The sequence below is a fragment of the Equus przewalskii genome, chromosome 17 (assembly GCF_037783145.1).
Source record: "Equus przewalskii isolate Varuska chromosome 17, EquPr2, whole genome shotgun sequence".
NCBI lineage: Eukaryota > Metazoa > Chordata > Mammalia > Perissodactyla > Equidae > Equus > Equus przewalskii.
Window position 1 is genome coordinate 44,621,689 of NC_091847.1, and position 23,022 is coordinate 44,644,710.

At 37.3% G+C, this 23,022-nt stretch overlaps 1 protein-coding gene across 2 annotated transcripts in view; it reads right to left on the minus strand.

The window, feature by feature from the left end:
• Positions 1-23,022, minus strand: part of SLC38A11 (solute carrier family 38 member 11) — a 53,875-nt gene that overhangs the window by 25,226 nt on the left and 5,627 nt on the right. For both annotated transcript variants that reach the window (XM_070581488.1, XM_008537091.2), the window contains exons 4-7: positions 18,596-18,730; positions 17,300-17,365; positions 12,822-12,928; positions 10,378-10,457 (exon numbers count right to left, since the gene is read on the minus strand). In XM_070581488.1, coding sequence (XP_070437589.1) covers positions 10,378-10,457; positions 12,822-12,928; positions 17,300-17,365; positions 18,596-18,730 — 388 coding nt within the window. The remainder of the gene's footprint in view (positions 1-10,377; positions 10,458-12,821; positions 12,929-17,299; positions 17,366-18,595; positions 18,731-23,022) is intronic.

Sequence of the window (23,022 nt, forward strand, 5' to 3'; positions counted from 1 at the left end):
GATGAAGACAACTGATACATCTTGACGATGGAATGCTATTCAGTGCTAAAAAGAAATGAGCTATCAAGCCATGAAAAGACATGGAGGAAACTTAAACATATATTATTAAGTGCATGAAGCCAATCTGAAAGGCTTCATCTTGTATGATTCCAACTATATTTCATTCTGGAAAAGGCAACACTTGGAGACAGTAGAAAGATCAGTGGTTGTCAGGGGTTGGGGGTGGGGGAGAGGGATGAACAGGCAGAGCACAGAGAATTTCTAGGGCAGTGAGAATACTCTGAATGCTAATATAATGATGGATATATGGCATCACACATCTGTCTAAACCCACAGAATGTACCACACCAAGAGTGATCTCTGATGTAAACTGTGGACTTTGGGTGATTGTGATGTACTAATCCAGGTTCATCACTGTAACTAGTGTTACCACCCTGGTGGAGAATGTTGATAATGGGGGAGGCTATGTGTGTGTGTGGGTAGGGGGTATACAGGAAATCTCTGTACCTTCCTCTCAACTTTGCTGAGAACCTAAAACTGCTCTAAAAAAAAGTCTTAAAAAAAACCTAAACTGAACATCCAGCTAAATATGGTTAAAAACAAACTGAAAGCAAGCATTAATTCTAGAAAAAAATGTACAAGAAGAGAAATATAACTAGTTAATTTTGGAAGTTGTGTTATATCTCCACGTATTTCCACATAGTAGAGGTAAGAAAATTTGAGAAAGCTAAATCCTCATCTAGCACATAATAAGGCAACAGTGAGATACCAAAAAATAGCAGTTATAATTCCAAATTACCTGGAAGGAAAGATGTAAATGCCAAAAGAGACAGTGAAATAGGGAAGGATTTGGTGGGAGGCTGCTCTATTTTCTTAAAAGTTATTTGTAATGCTTGATTTTGAAAAATATGTGAATGTATTCTTTTGAGCAAAAATAAATCCAAATGAAGGCAGTACTGGGAAGAAGTAGGATCATTTAAAATGTCTTACAAAGCTTTGAACAGATTGAAGCTTTGCCATTATGGCCACATAATGGATGTTTACTATAAGGTTCAGCTCATTTAAGGAGCAACGAATGCTTCAAGTGTTTTAATATATTTTAATGCTAACAAAAACAGAGACTGGCTTACAGCAGTTTGCAGTCTTGGGATGACAAATACTTTTAAAAGAATGATTGCTTCCTTTCCTCTGAAAAATTCAGACAGATGCTTAGGTTATATACTTTCTAGAAACCTTTGTGTGTAAGGGGTGGGAGTGGGGAGGTTTTGGGGCGTTAAATTCATTTTGCAAAGTCATCTCAGTTTGGATTCTTGGATTCAGGCGTTTCATCCTATTTTGAAAGATACACTCTGCCTTAGCTTCACAACAGCTGAGCAGTTAATAAGCCCTAGGAAACAGTCCTACTGAACACATCTCCATCCTTCACAGACATGAAAACAAGCTTCAGGGCAATTGCTTCTGATCCCCAGAACATCAGACTTCTGATCAGGAGGACCAAAAAACAGCACACTTCTCTGTGGCACCTGTCCAAACTCCTTTTGGCTAAATACGGGTACCTTCCAAATCATACAATCTCGGCAGAGCCTGCGTTTCTGTTAGGAGAGCTTTACATATTCACCTCTTCACCCAGACACGTCTGAGAGTGAAGTGCTCTGGCTGGCACACAAAGGCTCCACGTTTCCTGTCACGCCACAAGCTATTAACGACATAGGCAGATCTGCCCACTTCCTCAGCTCGGCCTCAGCTGACGGCTCTCTGCCACTTCCTCACTCCCAGCTCACTTCCGATTCTCTTCTGCAGACAATCGTGTCTTATGTGAACAGATAAAGCTGTTAAAGAAAATTCTTCTTGGGAATCACTCTAAACATCAAACTGGCAATTTTTTCTTTAAACACAAATTTTAAACAGAGTTGACTTTGAGTTAAAATTTACATAAAACTTTGTGTTGATATTTTTGGGCCAAAATGTAATTTTGATTTCTCATATGAATCATATAAAAACCTTGCATGGTTTGGCACCATAAACAGCACAAATATTTCCTTTTTGCCATTTGCGCAACAAACTCCTTTGATCCTTATTCTGTCACCTACTTATTTTTCCCCACTATTAACTCCAATTCCTCTGTCAACTCTTTAAAAATGGGTGTTAACTGTTTTTGCGGGTTGGGATTGAAAGGGCAGGGAGTGGAGGGGAGGGGGCAGGATTCCACTTTTTAATACAACAAAAACTTGTTAGAACCATGGGTGTTGCTTTGGTTCTCTACTGTGTTTTTCACAAAACAAAATTAAATTAAAATATAATGTGTTTATATTAAAATAAATGTAGTTTCATATATGAGCTCCAGATAATTATTTTCCACTGGTGTTCTCCTTGGGTTTCACCTCTCATCACGTTACATGCTGTCCCTGTGCAATCTTGTCCATACCAGACCCTCCCTAAACTCCAGACTTGCATTTCCAAAACTCTGGGTGACTTCTCCTCCTTCTTTACCCTCTCTCCCCATGCCAAGGAAGTTACTCAAAATCAAGATATTAAAATAGTAAAAACTTACGTTTTTCCCAAATCTGCTTCCTCTCCTATCCTGGGTAACAACTTAAAAGAAGCTGGGGTCCTTTCTCTGTGTTTCCGTAGCACCCTTCTCATAATTCTATTAATCTATTAAGGTTATCTTTTATGTGTTTATCCACCCGACCTTGCCCTCAGTAAATTTTAAGAGACCTGCAGAAAGGGATTGTGCTATATCTTCACAGACCCAGTACCAGAAAAGTGACTGACCCAGTAAGTGTTTAGTAAATGCTATTGACTGAACACACTCTTCCATTTCCTCCTTTTGGTGGTGAGTTCTGGACCATACACCAGCCTGCTTGACCAAGCTGGAAACCTTGGCATCACTCTCGTCTTTTTTTCCTCTTGATTCTACCAGCCTTGCCTTCATACTGTTGCAGTTGTCTTTAGCCTGGATGCTTGCTATAGATAGCCTCCTTCCAGGTCTTCATACCCCCAATCTAGCCTCACCTCACCTCTGCTGTGAGAGCAGTCCAATTGAAATGGAGACTTGCTCTGGTTCCTCTTCTGCTGAAGAACTTTCAGTGCCCCATCAACTAAAGACCAAATCCAAGTTTCTCAGCACTACACACGAAGCTTTCCTCTCATGGTGGTCTCTGCCAACCTCTCTACGATCGATCATTCCTTTGTACCCTTTAGCCAAACTTCCAGCTCAGAATAAACAAAACTCTAATTACTTCCTAAACACAGAAGCTGTATAGGTGGTGGTGATGGGAGAGTGGGGGTCAGTGGATTAGGTAGGCAGCATCTTCAGCAGTTTTTCAAAAAGGATTATATGGAGACATGACTGTTGTTAGAACTGTGATAAAACATATATTTGAGGAGCAACATAAAAGTAAGATAGAGTTTATGAGAAAATTCTCAGAGAAAGCACCTTTATTTTTATTTGATAGTTCCCCTAACCAACGGTGGTGACCCTCCTGTCCTGGGCCCTCCTAATGTTAGAACCCTGAACTGCTTCTACCATTATATGCATCACACCTCTGGGCCTCACACACTTCTGCTAACCAAAGCTTCCGACCTCTCCTCCCTTCCTTTTTGACCCAATTAATGTTAGTACATTTTTCCAAGCAGCAGATGAGATATTGTCTTATCTTAAAATATTTCTTGCCTGCCCAGGTTGGGCAAAGGGCCTCTCCTCTGTTTCCATGGCACTTTCCCATAATTCTGTTAAATATTATGTGGAGATTGTCTTTAAATGTCTATTTTCCCCATCTACAAAGTGTAGACATCTGAGGTCAGGGACTGTGCTTTCTTCGTCTTTGTAGCCCCCATATCTAGAAGATTTACTGGCACCAGCAAGACATTTAATAAATGCCTGTTGGCTGAAAGAACAGGCTACTCTATTTTGCTCTCAGGTTGTGAATCTACACCAGAGACCAGTTTGGCTTCTACTTGGAGATAACAGACAAGTGGCAAAGCTTACTGAGGCAGCCATTTACGAACATAATGGATAATGAGTGGAATGAGTTCCTAACCCTGGGCAGCCTAGGCTGTTCCTCCAGCTCCACTAACACAGCGACTGGACTAATCCTTTCTGAGAATATATTGTCTTGCAGCTGTTTTTCCTGTTTTCACGTAGACTCAAGTCAAATGATGGTTCTCTCTATTGCTTCATGTAGGCAACTGGTCAGCTAAGACTTACCATTAACTCTGATAGGGCTGCAGAACTTGGAGTCAAATGCTATTTTGGCAAATGAGTTAGCAATTTTGCTAGCATGGAAGCAACCTTAGGAAAATTTTCTCTGACGAGAAATGTTTTTACGTAAAATTTTTATTGTCTCAAGATGATTTTTATTGTCTTATTACTTCAAAATTTGGGTCAGTTGATCTCTAAGGTGAATCAACTAAAACCAGAAGGCACATGGATTCACTCACTTATTCAACTGATCATTCAACAGTTCTTTGTTGAATTCTAATTCTGTGTTAGGCACTGTGCTGAGTAATGGGTATACAGTGTGAAAAAGCAAATGTGATCCCTGTTCTCGTGGAGCTTACAATATGGTGGGAAAGACATAAAATACAAGAAAACACATAAAAGATCAATAAAGATAGTCTGACATATAGCATGATTGTTTTATTTCTATGTGTAGATCCCTTCTCACTTCCTATGGTGAAAGTTCCAAATTTAACCAAGTAAAGGATTCAGGTCCTGAACATACCCTTGTCTACCACACTCTCAGATAGTAATCTCGTCTCTGAAAAAATAGAGGCTATTAGGCATGAACACTCAAATTCCCTTCACTGGTCTTCAGAATCTGTCCATAGTTCACTCTCCATAGTCTTATCTTATTGTTTCAAGAGGGAGAAGTATCCCAGTTCCTCTCCAAGGATTACTCTATATTAGCAATTCCAACTTTTCAGGATCTCTTAGGGGACTTGAGCTCCATCTTTTGGCTTGGTCTATAACATGTTCAATATCTCCCATGGTAAAAAAGGTATTTTTTAGGGTTCTGACTGCCTCAACCCACTGTTTTGTCATGTTATTTTCATTCAGTGATGCTCTTAAAAAACAAAAAGAGGGGGAGATTTGCCAAATTCACTTCCCTATCCTTCACTTACATCTTAATTCTAACTTGGCTTCCACCCATATCATTTGATTGAAGCTCCTGAAGGGTACCAGTCACCTCATTTCACCTGAATTGGACATCTGTAGTTTGCACCATGCAATGGCTAATCTCTCTTCTCCAGGCATCATTGCCTTCATTTCCTTTGGGACCACCCTCTCCCCTACTCTCAGTTCACATGCTTTTAGATGGGCTGACCCTAACCTTAGCATCAAGGGAGGGATGTAACCTAAATATAAGCAACTCCACACAGGCCATGACAACAGGGTTTGGGATTGGCATGGGTCCTCATTAGAGTTAATCAGAACGAATACTGGAAGTGAGGTTAGAGGTAACCTAAAAGAAAAAGCTCTTTTTCTTTTTATGGACTTGGACTTGAGTGGATATAGGCTAAGACTGTTGTTTCCATCTTGTCGCAATGAGGGGTAAGCCTTTCAGAAACTAGAGCCAAAACAGGAAGCAAAGCCAAGATGAAAAAAGAGAAACTACGTCTGATTTCATTGATTGACCTCCTAAATCTAACTAAATCTAATAACAGAAATACCCTTGAACTTATGTGAGTCAATATATTCTCTTTTGCTTCAACCAGTTGGGGTTCTATGGTTGTTGTCATTTGCAACAAAAAGGGCAATAATTTATACATCATCAAAAAAATCAGGGGCCACTGTATGACACAACTAATCGTTTCCTTTTTCAAATATGCAGTATTCCTCTGTCTTTGCCCATTTTTTCCTTATCCTTTCTTTAATTCCCTCTAGTTTCTCTTTTTGTAGGGCATTAAATTGTAGAATTTCAGGGTTAGACTGGATAAAGGGCAAAGAAACTAATAGGTGTTGAGATCGTTGGGGAAGGCACGTTTTATATGCATAAATACCTGTTGAAAGTAAAGGTACACTTTTCAGAATTATGTTTTGAACACCACACTATTGATTAAAAATGCCATAAAAGAGATGTTATATGAAGAGAACACAGTCGTCAATTTGGACTGCATGCTATCATTTCCATCCTGAATGTAAAGAATTGAATACTGATAAGGCACAGAATGAAGGTTTTCACAGTGATAATGCTTCTGATTGTAGTTTGGAAAAGAAATGAGAGACCTGTGTTACTGTATTTTGATACTAGCACACTTTCTGGGAAGCAATTAAATTGCCTTGCCACCTCAGTTTTTAGAAAGCAAAAGGTTAGAAAATACAATAAAACTGAACATTATTTCCAAAAAGAAATGAAAGCCATTGGACTGTGAGATATTTGAAATCATATCAAAAAGCAGAATTTATAGCCTTATGAGGTATAGAAAAGGAAATTGAATTTTGTGTTTTATTTTTATAATACAGTCACTAAAAAGGTGTTTCCATAGTAACAAGGTCAACACCAGTAGCTATGACACACCTTCCTCTGCTCTGATAGTGGGTTTAAAGACCTGCTTCCAACACCACTTTAAAAGCCCTATGAAAAAGTGCAGCTTTTCTGATCACTCATCTGAACCAAGAATGAGGAAAACACACATGGAGTATTGAATTTCTCATGTTCTATGGATTATAAGCATTCGTGGCTGTCATATTTTCAGAAAGACGCCCGCCTGCCTAGCTCCTAAGCCAACCACTGAACACAGGATTTCATTAGCCTGACTGTAAATCTGGACAAACAGAAGTTGTTTGCAGTAGTATTCAAACAGAAATAAAAGGCAGCACAGTATTAAAAAACACACTTCTTTAACATCTAAATGTTGAAAGAGTTAAGCAAATAATCCCTGTTATTAGAGAAGTTTCAAAGGCTCAGATAAAATATGATATCACCACTAGAGAAAGGTTAGAAAGATACAGGCCACATTTTGTTTACAACAGAAATAAACAGCCCTTTGGCCATAAAATCAATTCATTTACGCCACCAGGAAGTGTCTCTCCTTCCTCTTTCCTTTGTATCAAGATACAATGCCTATATGATGCTCATTTGTGTTGCCTTATCTCCCCCTCTAAGCTATGAGCCTCTTGAGAGCAGATATTTTATTTCTCTTTGTATTCATAATAATATTTTATATATAAAAGATACTGGAAAAAAAAGTGGAGAATGAATCATGAAAAATAATGATACAACAGCAACTAAAATAACACAAAATCTCCAGTCTAATTTTAGAAATGATGCATAAGTTAAAATGCGCCCTCACAATTTTAATTTCTTTAAACCAAGAGGCTCTAGATCCCTGTTCAGCGTTAAAGAAGAAATCCAGTTCCCCAGCTCCTCGACCAGTTCTCTCTCAGTCTCTGCAGGTGCTTCCCTGGGTCAGTACTCTTCAAAGCCATTTCCTAAGGTGATTCTAATCCTAATTCCTAAGGTGAAGCCAGAGTGGAAAATCATTACTTTCAACTGTTCTCCTGAGGCTCAATTAATGATTAATTTATTTACCTCCAACCCTTAACTACATTTGTTTTCCTCAATATTGCCTCATAGTACTATATTTACCAAATCTGTAAGACCTTTTATTATAACTTTGTGATTTGTTCCCTAGAATCACTTTTCATAATAAAGCTTCAATTAAAATAGTTGCCTTATACAATCAAAATTTTTAACCAAAAATTATTTGTTGTATTCTCTTTAATATACTTACTAGCTTTTTGTTGCTGTGACTTCAACTTTTGAAAACCAGAGCTGAATACAGTACCAATATAATAGACACTAAATAAATGTCAGCAGAATTTAATATATGCTTTTATGCTTATGTTTCCTAGGTCTGTAATACCTTTTACCCCTTATCTATCTGGAAAAATTCAGATTCATCTTTCAAAACACCCAGATCATACTTCTCTTCCTGCAGGAAGCCCTCCCTGATTCAGACAGACTAGTAAGCACTCTTTTCTTCGGCACTGCCACTGCCCCTCATTTATGCTTCTATTTTCCACCTCTCATACTGTGCTGTCATTTCTTTTCCTTTTTGCTTTTTTGAGGAAGATTAGCCCTGAGCTAACATCTGCTGCCAATCTTCCTCTTTTTGCTGAGGAAGACTGGCCCTGAGCTAACATCCATGCCCATCTTCCTCTACTTTATATGTGGGATGCCTGCCACAGCATGGCTTGATGAATGGTGTGTAGGTCTGCACCTGGGATCCGAACTGGTGAACCCTGGGTGCTGAAGTGGAGCACATGAACTTAATCACTATGTCACTGGGCCAGCCCCTCTCTTTCTTCTTTTTTGTTTTTAAAGTAAGTCCCTTCTCCACTCTTGACTGTGAACAACTTGCAGCAGGTGCTGACAGCCTCTCTGCTCTTTTTCTTTCCAGGCACAGCAAAATAGCTAGAAACAACAGGCATTTGAGAAGCATTTACTAAATGAAAGAATAAATGGCCATGTTAAAGTGAACCAGGCACATTTCAAAAACAGTAGTGCTATGGACTGAATTGTGTCCCCTCACAAAATTCCTATGTTGAAGCCTTAAGCCCCAGTGCACTATGATGGTGCCTGGACATAGGGACTTTGGGAAATCATTAGGTTTAGATGAGATCGTGGGGGTGGGGCACTCCTGCTGGGATTAGTGCCCTTTTAAGAAGAGACACCACAGGCCGGCCCAGTGGCCGACTGGCTGAGTTTGTGTGCTCCGCTTCATTGGCCCAGGGTTTCAGTGGTTTGGATCCTGGGCATGGACATGGCACGGGTCATCAGGCCATGTTGAGGCAGCATCGCACACAGCACAGCCAGAGGCACTCACAACTAGAAGCTACAACTATGTACTGGTGGGCTTTGGGGAGAAGAGACACCAGAGAGCTTGCTGTCTCTCTCACTCCCTGCCCTGTGAAGACACAAGGGGAAGGCAGCCTTCTGCAGCCAGGAAGAGATCCCTCGCTAGAACCTAACCACGATGGGAGCCTCCAGAACTACAAGAACAGAAATTCCTGTTGTTTAAGCCACCCAGTCTGTAATTTTTTGTTCCAGCAGCTGAAGCTGACTATTACAACTATGAACTGAATTTAAGTTATTTGAAGAGAACATTAATATAAACATTATAGTTATTTATGCTTTTCCCTTTTCTTTAACTCCTTTAAAAAACAGGCATTTGTTTTTTCAAAGAAAAGGCTATATCAAATTTAGTTCGACCAGATACTTCATACTTCCTTCCAGATAAATTTGAGGCATAATTTTTGGTACTTTCCTGGTAAACTAAGAAGACTGACATAAGCACATACAGTTGAAAATGAAGTGATTTTGCAGAACAATTAATCAATAGGAAAAAAATGTTGCCTTGGGGATGGCATTAGTAACTCTAGCTGTTCACCAGGTTTCCATTTTTTTCTTACAGATAACATTCATTGAAGACCAACATGTTCCTTGCACTGTGCTAAACATTACATCTTAAATTAATTTTATTTTGTCTTATTTAGGATAGAGAAAATATTTAAAGTCTCATGGAAACTACATAATGTATTATTTATTCAATAAATATTTATTGTGCATTGTGGGAATCCAATTTTGTGCTTAAAGCCAATTTTAGCTAGTTTCATTCCAGCATTCTCCTGGGTCAATGAATATAAACTCCCCAGTCCTTACCTGGGAATCTATTCTACAATCAAAGCACAAAAATTGTGTAGTTTAGACCATCAGTAGCCACACTTTGAATTTCGTGGATAAGTAACATTTTCAAAATTAAAATTGGAGCACCAATACCAAGTTGCCAAAATTTTATTTGGCCAAATAATAATATTAAAAACAAATAAATACCACTATCAGCTATCACCATCAGTTCATAAATGACAAAGCATTTTAACACAAAATAATTAAAGAATGTAATCTTAGTAGAGGATAAAGGGTGGTTTTCAAAGTGCCTGCCTTTTGCTTAATGGCATCCACTATATTGTTTATTATTCTAATTTCAGCCTAGACTGGTGAAACTTTAAGAATAAATCCATCTCTGGGGTAGATATAGAAATTTCTGCCAAATGTACCCCTTTTCTTTCTGAGAGCTCTGCTATGTTCCTATTTCTCACTATTCAAAATTCCTTCCTTATTCTAATTCTTAGGGCTGGCTGTTAAAATAATAAGTAAACTCAGTTTAGTCTCCTCAGCCATGCAGGGTCCAGCTGAAAAATGCATGTCTACTTACATATAACTATTTTCTCTTATTGTGTCAAATACTAAAGATAAATGATGCTTCTGGTACCATGATGACTTTCTATCGCAGTATTTATATGTCATGTATCTCTATCTATAGGAAGGCTGTAAATTGAAGACCAACTAATATAGCAACAAAACTTACACGTATGGACCCAGTGACACTACCCTTGCCATCACAATTCCAAGAATCAGAGTTGTTAAAACTGTAGAAATAAGAGAGATCTGAAAAAAAAAAAAAAAAAGTAAAGCTATTGTTAGCTTTGAATAGAGATTATTTTATTGAAAATATTAGGTATTTCTCTTTTTACCTGAGTAAACTTATGTACTGTTTTTAAAAACATAATTCTTTGGTAATTTATTCTTATAAATTGGTGTTGATAATCTCAGGCATATAACTTCTTATCAGATCACAGTGCTAGTTTTTTCCCCCTAAATAGGAGAGCAAGTATCATACATGACAATTATTGTAATCTTGCAACATGGATTTCAATGCTTTTAATGGCTTCCTGCATAGACTACAAAACTGGTGATTTTAGTTTATGAAAGTAAAAGTGAGGGGCCAGCCCGGTGGCGCAGAGGTTAAGTCTGCACATTCCGCTTCTCGGCGGCCTGGGGTTCACCGGTTCAGATCCCAGGTGAAGGCATGGCACTGCTTGTCAAGCCATGTTGTGGTAGGCATCCCACATATAAAGTAGAGGAAGATGGGCATGGATGTTATCTCAGGGCCAGTCTTCCTCAGCAAAAAAAGGAGGATTGGTAGCAGTTAGCTCAGGGCTAAACTTCCTCAAAAAAAAAAAATAATAATAAAGTGAAATTATGCTTTATTTTTTCCTCAGGCTGTATCTTAGTGTTGACTTGCACCTTTTTTCTGTGTATACTTAATCTTCTGCTTCTGTCTTTATCTTACCCTCTCCCTTCAATGCCACCCCCATCCCCGATTCCCTCACTTACATTTTTGCCTCTGCTTTTTCCTTTCTGCTCGCTAGCTCTGTTAGTCTATTTTCCCTATGTGTTTTTGCCCTTTGGTCTGTGTTTCTAAGTCTTCTCTCCTTTCCATTTTCCTTTCTCTTCTGCCACCACTTCAACTGCTTACAATATACACTGGTCTGTGTGTGCATGTGTTCTGTGCACTTATTACATCATTACATTAGATCTGTTTCCGCTCTTAATTTTTTAATGGATAAGCACATTTTAGACTTTTTTCTCTGATTAAAAAATAATATAAAATTCCTTTTATTTCATTTGATTGTCATCAACCATGTTTTCTAGGTTGTTAGTTTTTGACTAGAAAGAAGATTCTATCATGATTCCTCTGATCTACTGAGGAAGAGAGATATTAAGTGACATTCCCAAGGTCATACAGCCAGAAAGCGGCAGAAGGGGAACTCAAATGCAAGCAGCTTGACTCCCGATCAGGGCTCCTAATTAACCTGCTTTGCTCTTTGGGAGATTTATTTAGATATGTCAACATGAGACTTTTAAGATACATTTAGAGAAAAAATGTTCCGGTATTAATGATATGATAGAATATTAGTAGCTCTCTTGTCATGAAGGTCTTGCCTTCTTCTCTCAGAAGATAACATTTATGTCCACATTGAACATGTGAAATGGAAAACATTTCAACTATTTCAGATAATTCACCAAAAAAAGCCCCTTTTGTACACTCTTGTTTATTCCTGGATGACTGTTAGGGAAGGAAGGGGGAGAGGTTGAAATACCCTGGAACATCGTCTCCACTCTCAGCTCTACCTGGACAGAGAAACTCCCTAACTGTGGATACACATCAAACATCCAGTGAAAAGTAACATTCAATCAACTGTTGGATTTTTAAAAATAGAATATTAAAAATGTCAAATGTATAACAAATATTTTTTTTATTGGAATGGCTGGCATTGTGTAGATACAGCACCAACAGTATTTTGAGTCAAATACAAACATTCCTTGAAAGTAGGGAAATAAAATACAGCCAGATAAAGGCTGAACTATGCAGATGAGCATACGCAGTGAGTTGAACAATTATTTAGTTGGTTTCATTCGAAAGAAATCAGTATTTCTTCTTAGCAATAAGAATCATAAATATTGGCCAAATTCTCAACAATTGATCAATCAACACATTGACATTTGTATTCATTGGAGGAAAAATAGACACAACAGACACTGTAACTTACAAAAAAATTTAAGCCAATGAAGTGATTCATCCTTACCTCTTAAGTTTGTTTACTTTTAAATTGATTTAACTACTATCTATAAAAAATGATAGAACATTTTTTCAATAAATTACACTTGGTTTAAGTATAGTTCTTTACATTTTCTAAATTTAAAGTATGCTGTCTGATGTCAGTTAGAGTACTTACCTTAAAAAAGAAAAATAAAGGACACATTTATTTCATACTCATCAACTATTTAATCATCAGTTCCCCAAAATAAGCTAAAGATTCAACCCGAGTTTACTCTAGCATAATTAGAAGTAAACTGAAAGAAACCAAAGATGAATACTGCAATTAAGAACTTGGTCACATAGACAGTAGTTAAATTAACGCAGGTAACAAAGTGCATTTCTGTGACAATTTAAAATGTAAACATTACCTTTCCGAGCTTCGCTATGTCTCGGTACAAGGACAGAGGCAAAGTAAAAGCGACCGTGGAAAGCACGATAATCAGGTGGCGACCGATGAACACGTTCTCAGGATCAACTGAAACACAATCAATGTTAGGAAGTGTTTATAGGTATGAGTAACACACCAGCGACACAAGCAAATAGCCAAACATTTAATGATAAAAATGACTTAAATAACATTAAGTGCTACCTAAATGGCAAAGATTTTAAGGGTAAATAAATTCCATAAAACCATGTAAAAATAGAAAGAATTCACAAAAATGTAAATACAAAATAATTTAAGGGTGAACCTATAGTTCAAATAATTTTATAATATTTTGCATTCAAACTATTTTAATAGCTTCCTAATCAGTTTCCCTGCTTCTACTTTCCATTGTCCTTTTAGAATATATTCTTAATCTAGAAACTACAGAGCTCCTTTCCAAAGGCTAAAACCATTACGTCACTTCCCGTCCCAGACCCTCTAATACCAGAATCCTACATTGAGAAAGTAAGCTACATGAGGAAAGGCATTTTCTGAGGTGCCTTTTTTTTTTTTTAACTTCTGTATCCAAGAGAGACTTGAACAGTAAAACTTCAGCAAAATTTCAAAAATCAAGGTTCGGATAAAAATATTCACAAATTTCTATCCTTTTGTTGAGAGAGAAGTGTTTTCCCGGAAGGAAAGCAGACAGAAGAAACTTGGATAGAGAAGTCACAGGGAAGCTGCTGGGTCTGGTATACACCGCAGACTCTTGCCTATCAGAATGAGCAGATAACAGTCTGTGTGTGTGTGTGTGTGTCTATCATCAAACACAAACAAAATCTGTAAACATAAAATAAACATACCTACAAGGCTTTATATATTTTTAAGCTGTGCTAATCACAGTATTCACTTTAGGAGCTGTACATCTATTCCAATGAAGACACTATTGTTTAAATTTTTTTAGCTCATTCTGAATTCTTTCAGAGATCATGTCATTATATTTTTGAAATGTCTTCAGTGGTACCTACCAAATCTTTATGCATTAATTTCTGCAAAGTCTAAAGTCTATAGAAGTCAAGTCAAATAAGTGAGATTTTTTAAAAAAAGAGCTGTTACTCTAAAAAGTGAGACTAATTTTCTGATATGGACAATAAACTAACTTACAGGGAAGTTTCAAGCTAGGAATTTCAAAAGGGCATAAATTTCACACACACACATACTAGAATGGAATACTTAATCATTAGTATTTGTTCAACTCAGCTATAACTAAACAATCATGATAAAATTGTGAATTAAATAAGAAAATAGGAAGTTAAAGTTTCCCAAACCCTGAACTCAACTGTTCACGTCTGTCTGGTGAACATAATCTGAATTAAGTTATTTGTATATCTGTTTCTACTTACACCTTCAAACCATTTGCTCTACTAAATATGTTTGGTAGAAAATATATTTCCTTCACTGGGAAAATTCTAAGGCCTAGAAAAACACTGAGGTAGCCTGCTATGAATAGCACGTAGGAGCCTAATAACTGAGGATCTTCTTTAGCAGAAAGGACATTTTTCACCAATGATCTAATGATGAGATCTATTACCTATACTGATCTTCTAACAAAAACGCACCTGGATACACACTTTAAATGTTTAAACAATAGTCAAGAAAATCGAATACTTAAATTTTTGAAAAATTGCAAAATCGTTTAAACACACTACTTTTTACACAACATTAGTTTGACTTGTTTCAAGAAGAAAGGCTTTAGGTCTGGCCCCATGGCCTAGTGGTTAAGTTTGGTGTGCTCTGCTTCAGTGGCCTGGGTTTGATCCCAAAAAAGGACCCCCACCACTCACCAGTGGCCACGGTGTGGTGGAAACCCACATACAAAACAGAGGAAGGTTGTTACAGATGTTAGCTCAGGGCAAATCTTCCTTGGCAAAAAAAGAAGAGAAAAAAGAACCAAGGCTTTGGTTACCTGAGAAAAGTATAAGCATTTGACCACATGCCAGTCTAAAGCATTAGTGATATATTTCAGGAAAAAAAGTACAGCTTTGCTAAGGAATTTTTCTACTTCTAAAAAGACTTTGGCATTATATTATGCTTTATAAGATATACAAACATAGCATACATTATAAAATATCACATTCAAGAACAGTGAAGAAACTGTGATGAGTTAAGTGTGTTCTTTGCAATGTGACCTATTTTTTAAAAGTCATTTTTGATGACTATAAAATTAATAACCAGGAAGGGGTTTCAAAGGGAACTTTAGCCTTATCTAGGATGTTTTATTTTTACGATGAGTATATATTTATATATTATTTTTAAAATTAAAAATAAATAAAAATTAATTATCAAAATGTTTCTTTCAGGGGAAATTAATTTAATTATGGTCCATCTCCCTGTATAGTAGATACTATACAGAATATTGAACTGCCATTAAAGCAAATAAGATAGATCTCTATGTTATGATAGGAGAATGTGTTCCTAATGAATGTCTAAGAGAACGAAGCACGTTTCAGAACAAGATGTGTAATGTTATCTTATTCACATGAATATCCAAAGGTACACGCAGTCTTAAAAACTGAATGTGTACATTAAAAAGGAAGCAAGGAAGGACAGAAGGATGGAAGTTCTTGGAAGGATGGTCCCTACCTGGTTGTCTAAAGAGAAAGAGATTATGAGTATGTTCTATCGCGTCTATTTGGCTTATCTCTGTTTTCTAATATTTTCCCAATAAATATGAATTACTTCTCAAATAAGAAAATAAAGCAAAAAATATTTCTTTCCAAATTAATACATGCTTCTCTGAAAAAATGAAAAATAAAAAAATCCCAGGGGTCCCAAAATTAACAGAAAACCACAGTTTACATGTGAATATATTTTTTCTTTATTTATGGAAATGGAAAATTTACATAATTTAGATCATATTGTATATACAGTATTATACTCTGCTCATTTTTTTCTTAGCATTCCATTCACTCACATGATCTCAGTTTATGAAAACATGATTTGGTGGTTGAGGGCTAGGACAGAAGCTGCAGATTGCAGTGTGGGATAAGCCTACTGTATGCTAGATACTGTCTGTATTACCTCTTTTTCACACAATAATCCTAGGAAGCAGGTGATACTTTAATTCATAATTTAGAGATGAAGAGACCATAACTCAGAGAGGGCATTAACCCTTCCAAGGTCACACAGCTAGCAAGTGGAGGGTCTGATTTGACGGTCAAGTCTCCCTGATTTCCGTTTCCACTAAACTCTGTGAGAAGAATAGGTGCAATTTCTAATTTTAGATTTTGTTTTGTATGTCTCTGGAAGGAGTGATTCAAGCAGTAAGGGGAAATGTGTTTTTGCATCAATTTTGACTGTAATAACAACTATAGAGTTAGGTCCCTATGAAATGGGGAATAAGTGGCTTGGATGAGAAGCTCTTCAAAGCAAAAAGACTCACGGTTTCTGAATTATTCAAATAGCCGTGCTATGGTGAAAGACTGAACAGGGAGTGGGGTTGTGGCACATGCTGAAAAGGTCTGCTTGAAATGTTCACAGCGGCTTTTTCATAAATGTCAAACTGGAAACAACCCAAATGTCCCTCAACTGGTGACAGATAAACTGTTATGCAGCCATACAATGGAACACTTCTTAACAATTAAAAACAAAAAAGAGCAAATGACTGATACACCCCAGAACAAGGACGAATCTCAAATGGACTAAGTGTAGCCAGACACGAAAGCCTACATACTATGTGATGTCATTTACTTGGCATTCTAGAACAAGGAAAACCAGGGAGAGAAATGAGACCAGTGGTTGACAGGGGCTGGAGACGAGGGAGGTTTGACTACACAGGGAAAGAGGGAAAATGTGGGAGGGGGATGGCACTGTTCCATATTTCAATTGTGGCTGTGATTATATGATTATATGCAGTTGTCAAAACTCACAGAACTATACATTAATAAGAGTTAATTTTACTATATTAAATTATACCTTAAATAATGGGGAAAAGGTCAGCTTGCTTTTTTTTTGAGGAAGATTGGCCCTGAGCTAACTACTGCCAATCCTCCTCTTTTTGCTGAGGGAGCCTGGCCCTGAGCTAACATCTGTGCCCATCTTCCTCTACTTTATATGTGGGATGCCAACCACAGCATGGCTTTTGCCAAGCGGTGCCATGTCCACACCTGGGATCCAAACCAGCGAACCCCAGGCCGCCAAGAAGTGGAACATGTGCACTTAACCACTGCGCTACCAGGCCAGCCCCTCAGCTTGCTTATTTAACAAATGGTGTAGTAAAAAGAGTACATGAAAAAATGTCACTACAGAGAGGTGGTGATATGTCACGTAAGATATGCAAAATATAAAGTATTCTAACTATATGAATAGTAACGATGTTTTTTAAACAGCTAAGAACTCCTCCACTTGCAAATATTTTACTTGTAAATTACTATGAACCACTTTAACTATGAACAACTCTATGAAATAAATATATTGGCTTACCTCCTGGTATTCTTTGGAAAACTTTGCTTAAAGTATCGCCAGTTATTATGTTGTAACTTATCATAGCTAAAAACATAATTAAAATAATACCATCACCAACAAGCCATCACAGATTTCATCTTCAATATTCTGAAAGTCATCAGTTATTACTTCCCAAATATTGGTATAATCTTACAACTTTTAAATATATGCTGTGATTATGAATATGCACAACTTTAAAAACAAGTAGACCACAGATTTATGGGAGAATATCAATTTTTGCTACAGAAAGGTTTTCACTTTACAAATTGATTCTTTCTAGAACATCTTTAATAATATTAAGTTTTGGTCGTGATTTAAAATGCAATTTGTTGGGGCCAGCCCGCTGGTGTAGTGGTTAAGTTTGTGTGCTCTGCTTCAGTGGCCTGTGGTTCGTGGGTTCAGATCCCAGGTGTGGACCTACACACCACTCATCAAGCCATGCTGTGGTGGCATCCCACATACAAAGTGGAGAAGGATTGGCACAGATGTTAGCTCAGCATCAATCTTCCTCAAGCGAAAAGAGGAAGATTGGTGACAGATGTTCGCTCAGGGCCAATCTTCCTCACCAAAAAAATTAAACAAATAAAATGCAATTTGTTTTGTTATTAAAATTCAGTTTACGAATACTTTTTCAGGAACACGTGTATTACTCAAAGTGAGGGAACAATAACAGAAAATTGTGAAGGCTCCAAAATATCCCCTCATTTGGAAACGGGAAGATTTTGGGGAAACACATGCTAAGCCTCTGTGGAGACATAAGGAGCTAGTGGTTTGAACAATAGCATCTGTATTACTGATTTAAACAATGAAGTCAATTTGGCCATAGGTGAATGTTAACATTTTACTTATTTAAGAAGTGCTAGGTGACATTCCCACCATTATGTTACAAACTTTAAATAGCATTTTGGCCTTGTAGACAGCTTCCACAAATCCTTAGGTTTTCAAAAAAACATATTTCAGCCTTAGAAGAAATCTATTATTTCTCTCACTCACTTTTACTTCCTGATCATTGTATTTTTCACCAAAATTTGGAAGCACAAGCATTAACCTATTGAAAATCATCCTCACTTGATTTTAATGAAATACTCAGAAAACCAATGAAAAGAACCAGAAAATAAGGGGAAAATGGCTAAAGATGTAAACACTTAACATGGAAAATATTTCAACGGCTAGTATTCCTTAATGACTATTTAATGCCTATTAAAACTATTTTATTCAGAGATGGCTGTATTTTTATGCAAATAATGACAATATTCATTTTCACCCGAATCTTACCTATAAAAGGATACAAAAACTGTAGAACAGAGAGGACGAGATATCCTGGAAAGCCGAAGGTTTTATTGACCAAAGACTGGTAAGTGTCTGTTCCAGAGAGGGTCCCTCCTTTTATCAATAAAACCAGGGAAAAGTCTGTGGCAAAATAACAAACAAATGTCAGATTACATTTAATACAAAGGTTTTTCATGTTCTGACTTAAAGAAAAAGGGAAATTTTAAAAAAGAGTTTAATTTAATGCTACAGTAGATTAGCATGACAAGGCTTATTTTCATAAAACATTATCTTTCATGAAAGAGTACTGTTTCCAGTCATATATTTTTTTCAATCAAGATGCAAATATACTTAACATATCCGTGCAATGAACTTGACAAAAGAGGGTACGCAGACTGGAGTCAAAGCGTCACTTTTCCATTTTACTTTCCTAACCTAACCAACGCAACGACTGTTAACAGGATGTGGCTAATTGTCTGAGCAACAGAATGCAGATAATCAAATATTTCATAGGCATCCAACATGTAAAGACTGCGAATGAAAAGATCAAATATTTCATAGGCATCCAGCATGTAAAGACTGCGAATGAAAAAATCAAATATTCCATAGGCATCAACATGTAAAGACTGCAAATGAAAAACGCTGTAAGCATTCAGAAAAAACATATACTTAGGGGAATCAAATTCTTTGTTTTATAACACAGTACAACTATTAATTTTATTTTATAGTTATTATGGTTAAGAGAGTACTCTAAGAATTTTTTTTAAATTTACATTTTAGAGACTTAAGTTCCAATTTTAGAGCTGAAAGTAAAGATAAAAATATGTATAAATTATATAATTAAAAGTTAATCTCTCTCTTTTTTTTCATTTAACTCAACATTTTTGGAACACCTTGTGAACAACGCTGCAGTCATGTTGGGTACACAGCTATGCACACGTGCGCTTCTTGCTTTCTCTTTGCTCTTGCTCATGCTTCCATCACAGGTGATTTTTTATTTTATCCTTTAAGTGATTTAGAAATGCATAAAATACAAAGAAGAAAATACAAATCATTGCAATATGGTTTCCACCTCGATTCCCTTCCATGTCATTAAAACTTCTTCCAAGAAGGTCAACAATAAGTTCCAAGTTCATAAATCCAACTGGCACCTCCTAAATCTTTATTTTATTTCCTCTTTCAGTAGCATTTTTCTCCTGTTTACCATTCCCCTTTCTCAACCATCCTCCTTTGGCCTTTATGACATCACTTTCTGTTGAATTTCCTCCTACCTTTTTGGCAATTTATACTCAGTTTCTTACCAGTTTCTTTTACTCTGTTCAACCCCCGGCTTCTTGGACTTTTTTCTCACTCTTTGAGATGTCCCACTGTGATTGTATTCTTGCCTGGGGTTTCAATTTTCAAACGATGTTAGTAAACCCCAAATTGGTATCTCTAACCCAGATTCCTCTAAAACTCCAGATTTCTACATCTAGCTATCTAATAATCACTTTAACTTGGAGATCTCATAGGAATCTTTATTTTAAATACCCCAATTCTAACGTATATGTTTGTTCTGGAACCCGTGTCTCCATCCACATTTCTCTAAACTGTGAATAGTATCAACAGAAACTTGAGAATTGCTTTAGACTTCTATCTACCACCTTCTGTATTCCCTTGGTCACCAAGTCCATTAATTACTGCATCATAAATTATTCAACTGTACCCCCTCACTTCTAATCTCTAACCTGCTTTATTTGAGGGTTTAGGCCTTTATCACTTCTCACCTGGATTACTGCAACATCTCCTAATAGAAATCTCAGGCACCAATCTGGCCCTCCATCAAGACACTTTTGACATCCCCTTCCTACCAAGACTTTCTTGACATTCCTCCTCTACCAGATGGATCTGACTGCAGTGTAAACCTGCTCATGTCTTCTGCTTAAAATCCGCCAGGGCCGGCCCGGTGGCATAGCAGTTAAGTGCACACGTTCCGCTTTGGAGGCCGGGGGTTTTCCGGTTTGGATCCTGGGTGTGGACATGGCACCGCTTGGCACGCCATGCTGTGGTAGGCGTCACACATATAAAGTAGAGGAAGATAGGCATAGATGTTAGCTCAGGGCCAGGCTTCCTCAGCACAAAGAGGAGGATTGGCAGCAGTTAGCTCAGGGCTAATCTTCCTCAAAAAAAAAAAAAAAAGAAAGAAAGAAGGAAAAACAAATCCTCCAGGGGAATTCTCTAATGCCTTAGGATAAAAATCAACTCGTTTTCATGAGGCAGAAAAAAATTATTTATTAGCTGTGTGATCTTAGGCGAAGGACTTCACTTTCCTGAGTCTCCTCTGTAAAGTAAGGCAATACAGCAACCTTGAAGAGTCTGTGAGGTTTATGCTGTTTAAATGGCGACCAAATGCCTGGCACATTATAGAGCCAAAATGCATGAGAATCTGTGCTATTTTTGGTTATCTTCTATAGGCTGCATGTGGTGGTAGAAAAAGCATTGCTTTTGGGGTCCAATAACAGTGATAATAATAATGATAATAGCCACAAAAATACCAGCAAATAATCTCACAAGGCTTTCTGCGTGCCAGGCCTCTTTCCAAATGCTTTATGTATATTAACTTCTTTAATCTCCACAACCATCCTAAGTAGGTGCCATTATTATCCCCCATTTAATAGATGAGAAAAGGGAGACGCAGAAGGTTAAGCGAATTCCAAACTTCACAGAGCTGGTAAGGAAGAGTCAGGACTCAGATCCTGGTAGTCTGGCCCTAGAATCCATGCACTTTATAAAAATCTCAGCTCTGTTACCAGTAACTGCAGACCTCGAGCAAGTCATTTTAACCTATTAAAGTCTCAATTCCCTCCTTCATAAAAGTAGAACATGAATACCTACTTCATGGAGTCAGAAGGCTTAAGAGCAGTGGCCGAGTTATGCTCGGCATCTAGCTGGTCCTCAGGACACGGTCATGATTAGCATTACACGGGAGCCTGCATAGATGCCTCTGCAAACCTCTCTGCCTTCGTCTCTCTCCAGTCACGAACACCAAGCCTACACTCTAGCCAGACTGGTTCACTTACACAGTTCCCTTTGCATTTTCACATCTCCATCTGCTTGGAGTACCCTTCCATTTTCTTCGCTCACTCACACTTTTCCATAAACGGTCAGTAGAGGTGTCTCTTCCACCCCGAAAAATGCCTGCTCCGTTGAGGCTGGGTTAAATGCCAGTATCCCTATCATCGTGCATATATTTTTATTATGGTGTTTTTTCATGAAGTACTATAATTATGTGGTTTTGTCTGCCTGACACACCACATTGTGAGCTTCACACAGGTAAGAATAATGTTCTTCATGGCTATAATGGCATCAGTGTCAGTAAATATCTGTTGAATGAAACAATGATCAATAGAGCAGAATTGCTAGATGTCTACATATTGGATTCAAATTCAATGTGATAAATTACCTAATAAATATATTTAAAGATATTCTGCAAGCACAAAGGACAGAGCAATTAATTATTTTCCTTTGTTTAAGACTGGGAAAAGCTTCATAGAAGAGTTGAGTAGTGCCTTCGAGGATAAACAGGATTTCATCAGGTGGAGAGGAAAAAGAATGTCAAGCAAGGGACTATCCGTGAGAAGGCAGCACAAAAGCATATTCAATAGGTGGGGAATGGAATAGTCCAGAATGGCTAAAACGCGAGTTCCACATATGGCAGTGTTGGTGACAAGGTGAAAGAGAAGTTAGGTTAGTGAAAGAGGAGACTAAAAATGCAGACTGTGGCCAAACTGCAGAAATTTGAAATTTGAATGCAATCATTTCTTTTCTGTTGTCATTACAGAGTTTTGGAATGTTTTGATGGGGAGAGTAACAGAAATCAGGCTGAGGTTTTATAGAGAGAACTCTTGCAGCAATATAGAGAGTGGATGGATGCTAAAGGCAGGAAGACTGAACAGTAACATACTGACCTGGGAAGAGAATCAATGAAGACGTGAGTAACAGGGAGGAGGTAACCAATTTCACAGAAGTTGTGACATTTTGGGGAAGAACTATATGCTTGAGATGAGAATGCTGACTTTTACGGAAGTTCAAAACATATTACTTAAAGTTAGCAATTTGCTAAGAATCGAGTCAATAATTTAGTTAACAATTTGCTAAAAATGTAGTCAATAATAAGTGCTTTAAGCTACTTGTAAAATACAGGCTACAAATATATCTCTTAAAAGTTTTAGAAAGCTGAAATATCAGTCACTATAGCATTTTGATCTCACTTTAAATATATTGTATGAAAATTTTAGATAATCCTTGAATGAGTCTGTCATTCAACAGGAAAATTTTCTTTTAAATTATTATGTATGCTTGGACAATAAAAATTATTTTCCTCTAGGGGCTGGCTCAGTAGCATAGCAGTTAAGTTCACGCGCTCTGCTTCGGTGGCCCAGGGTTTGCAAGTT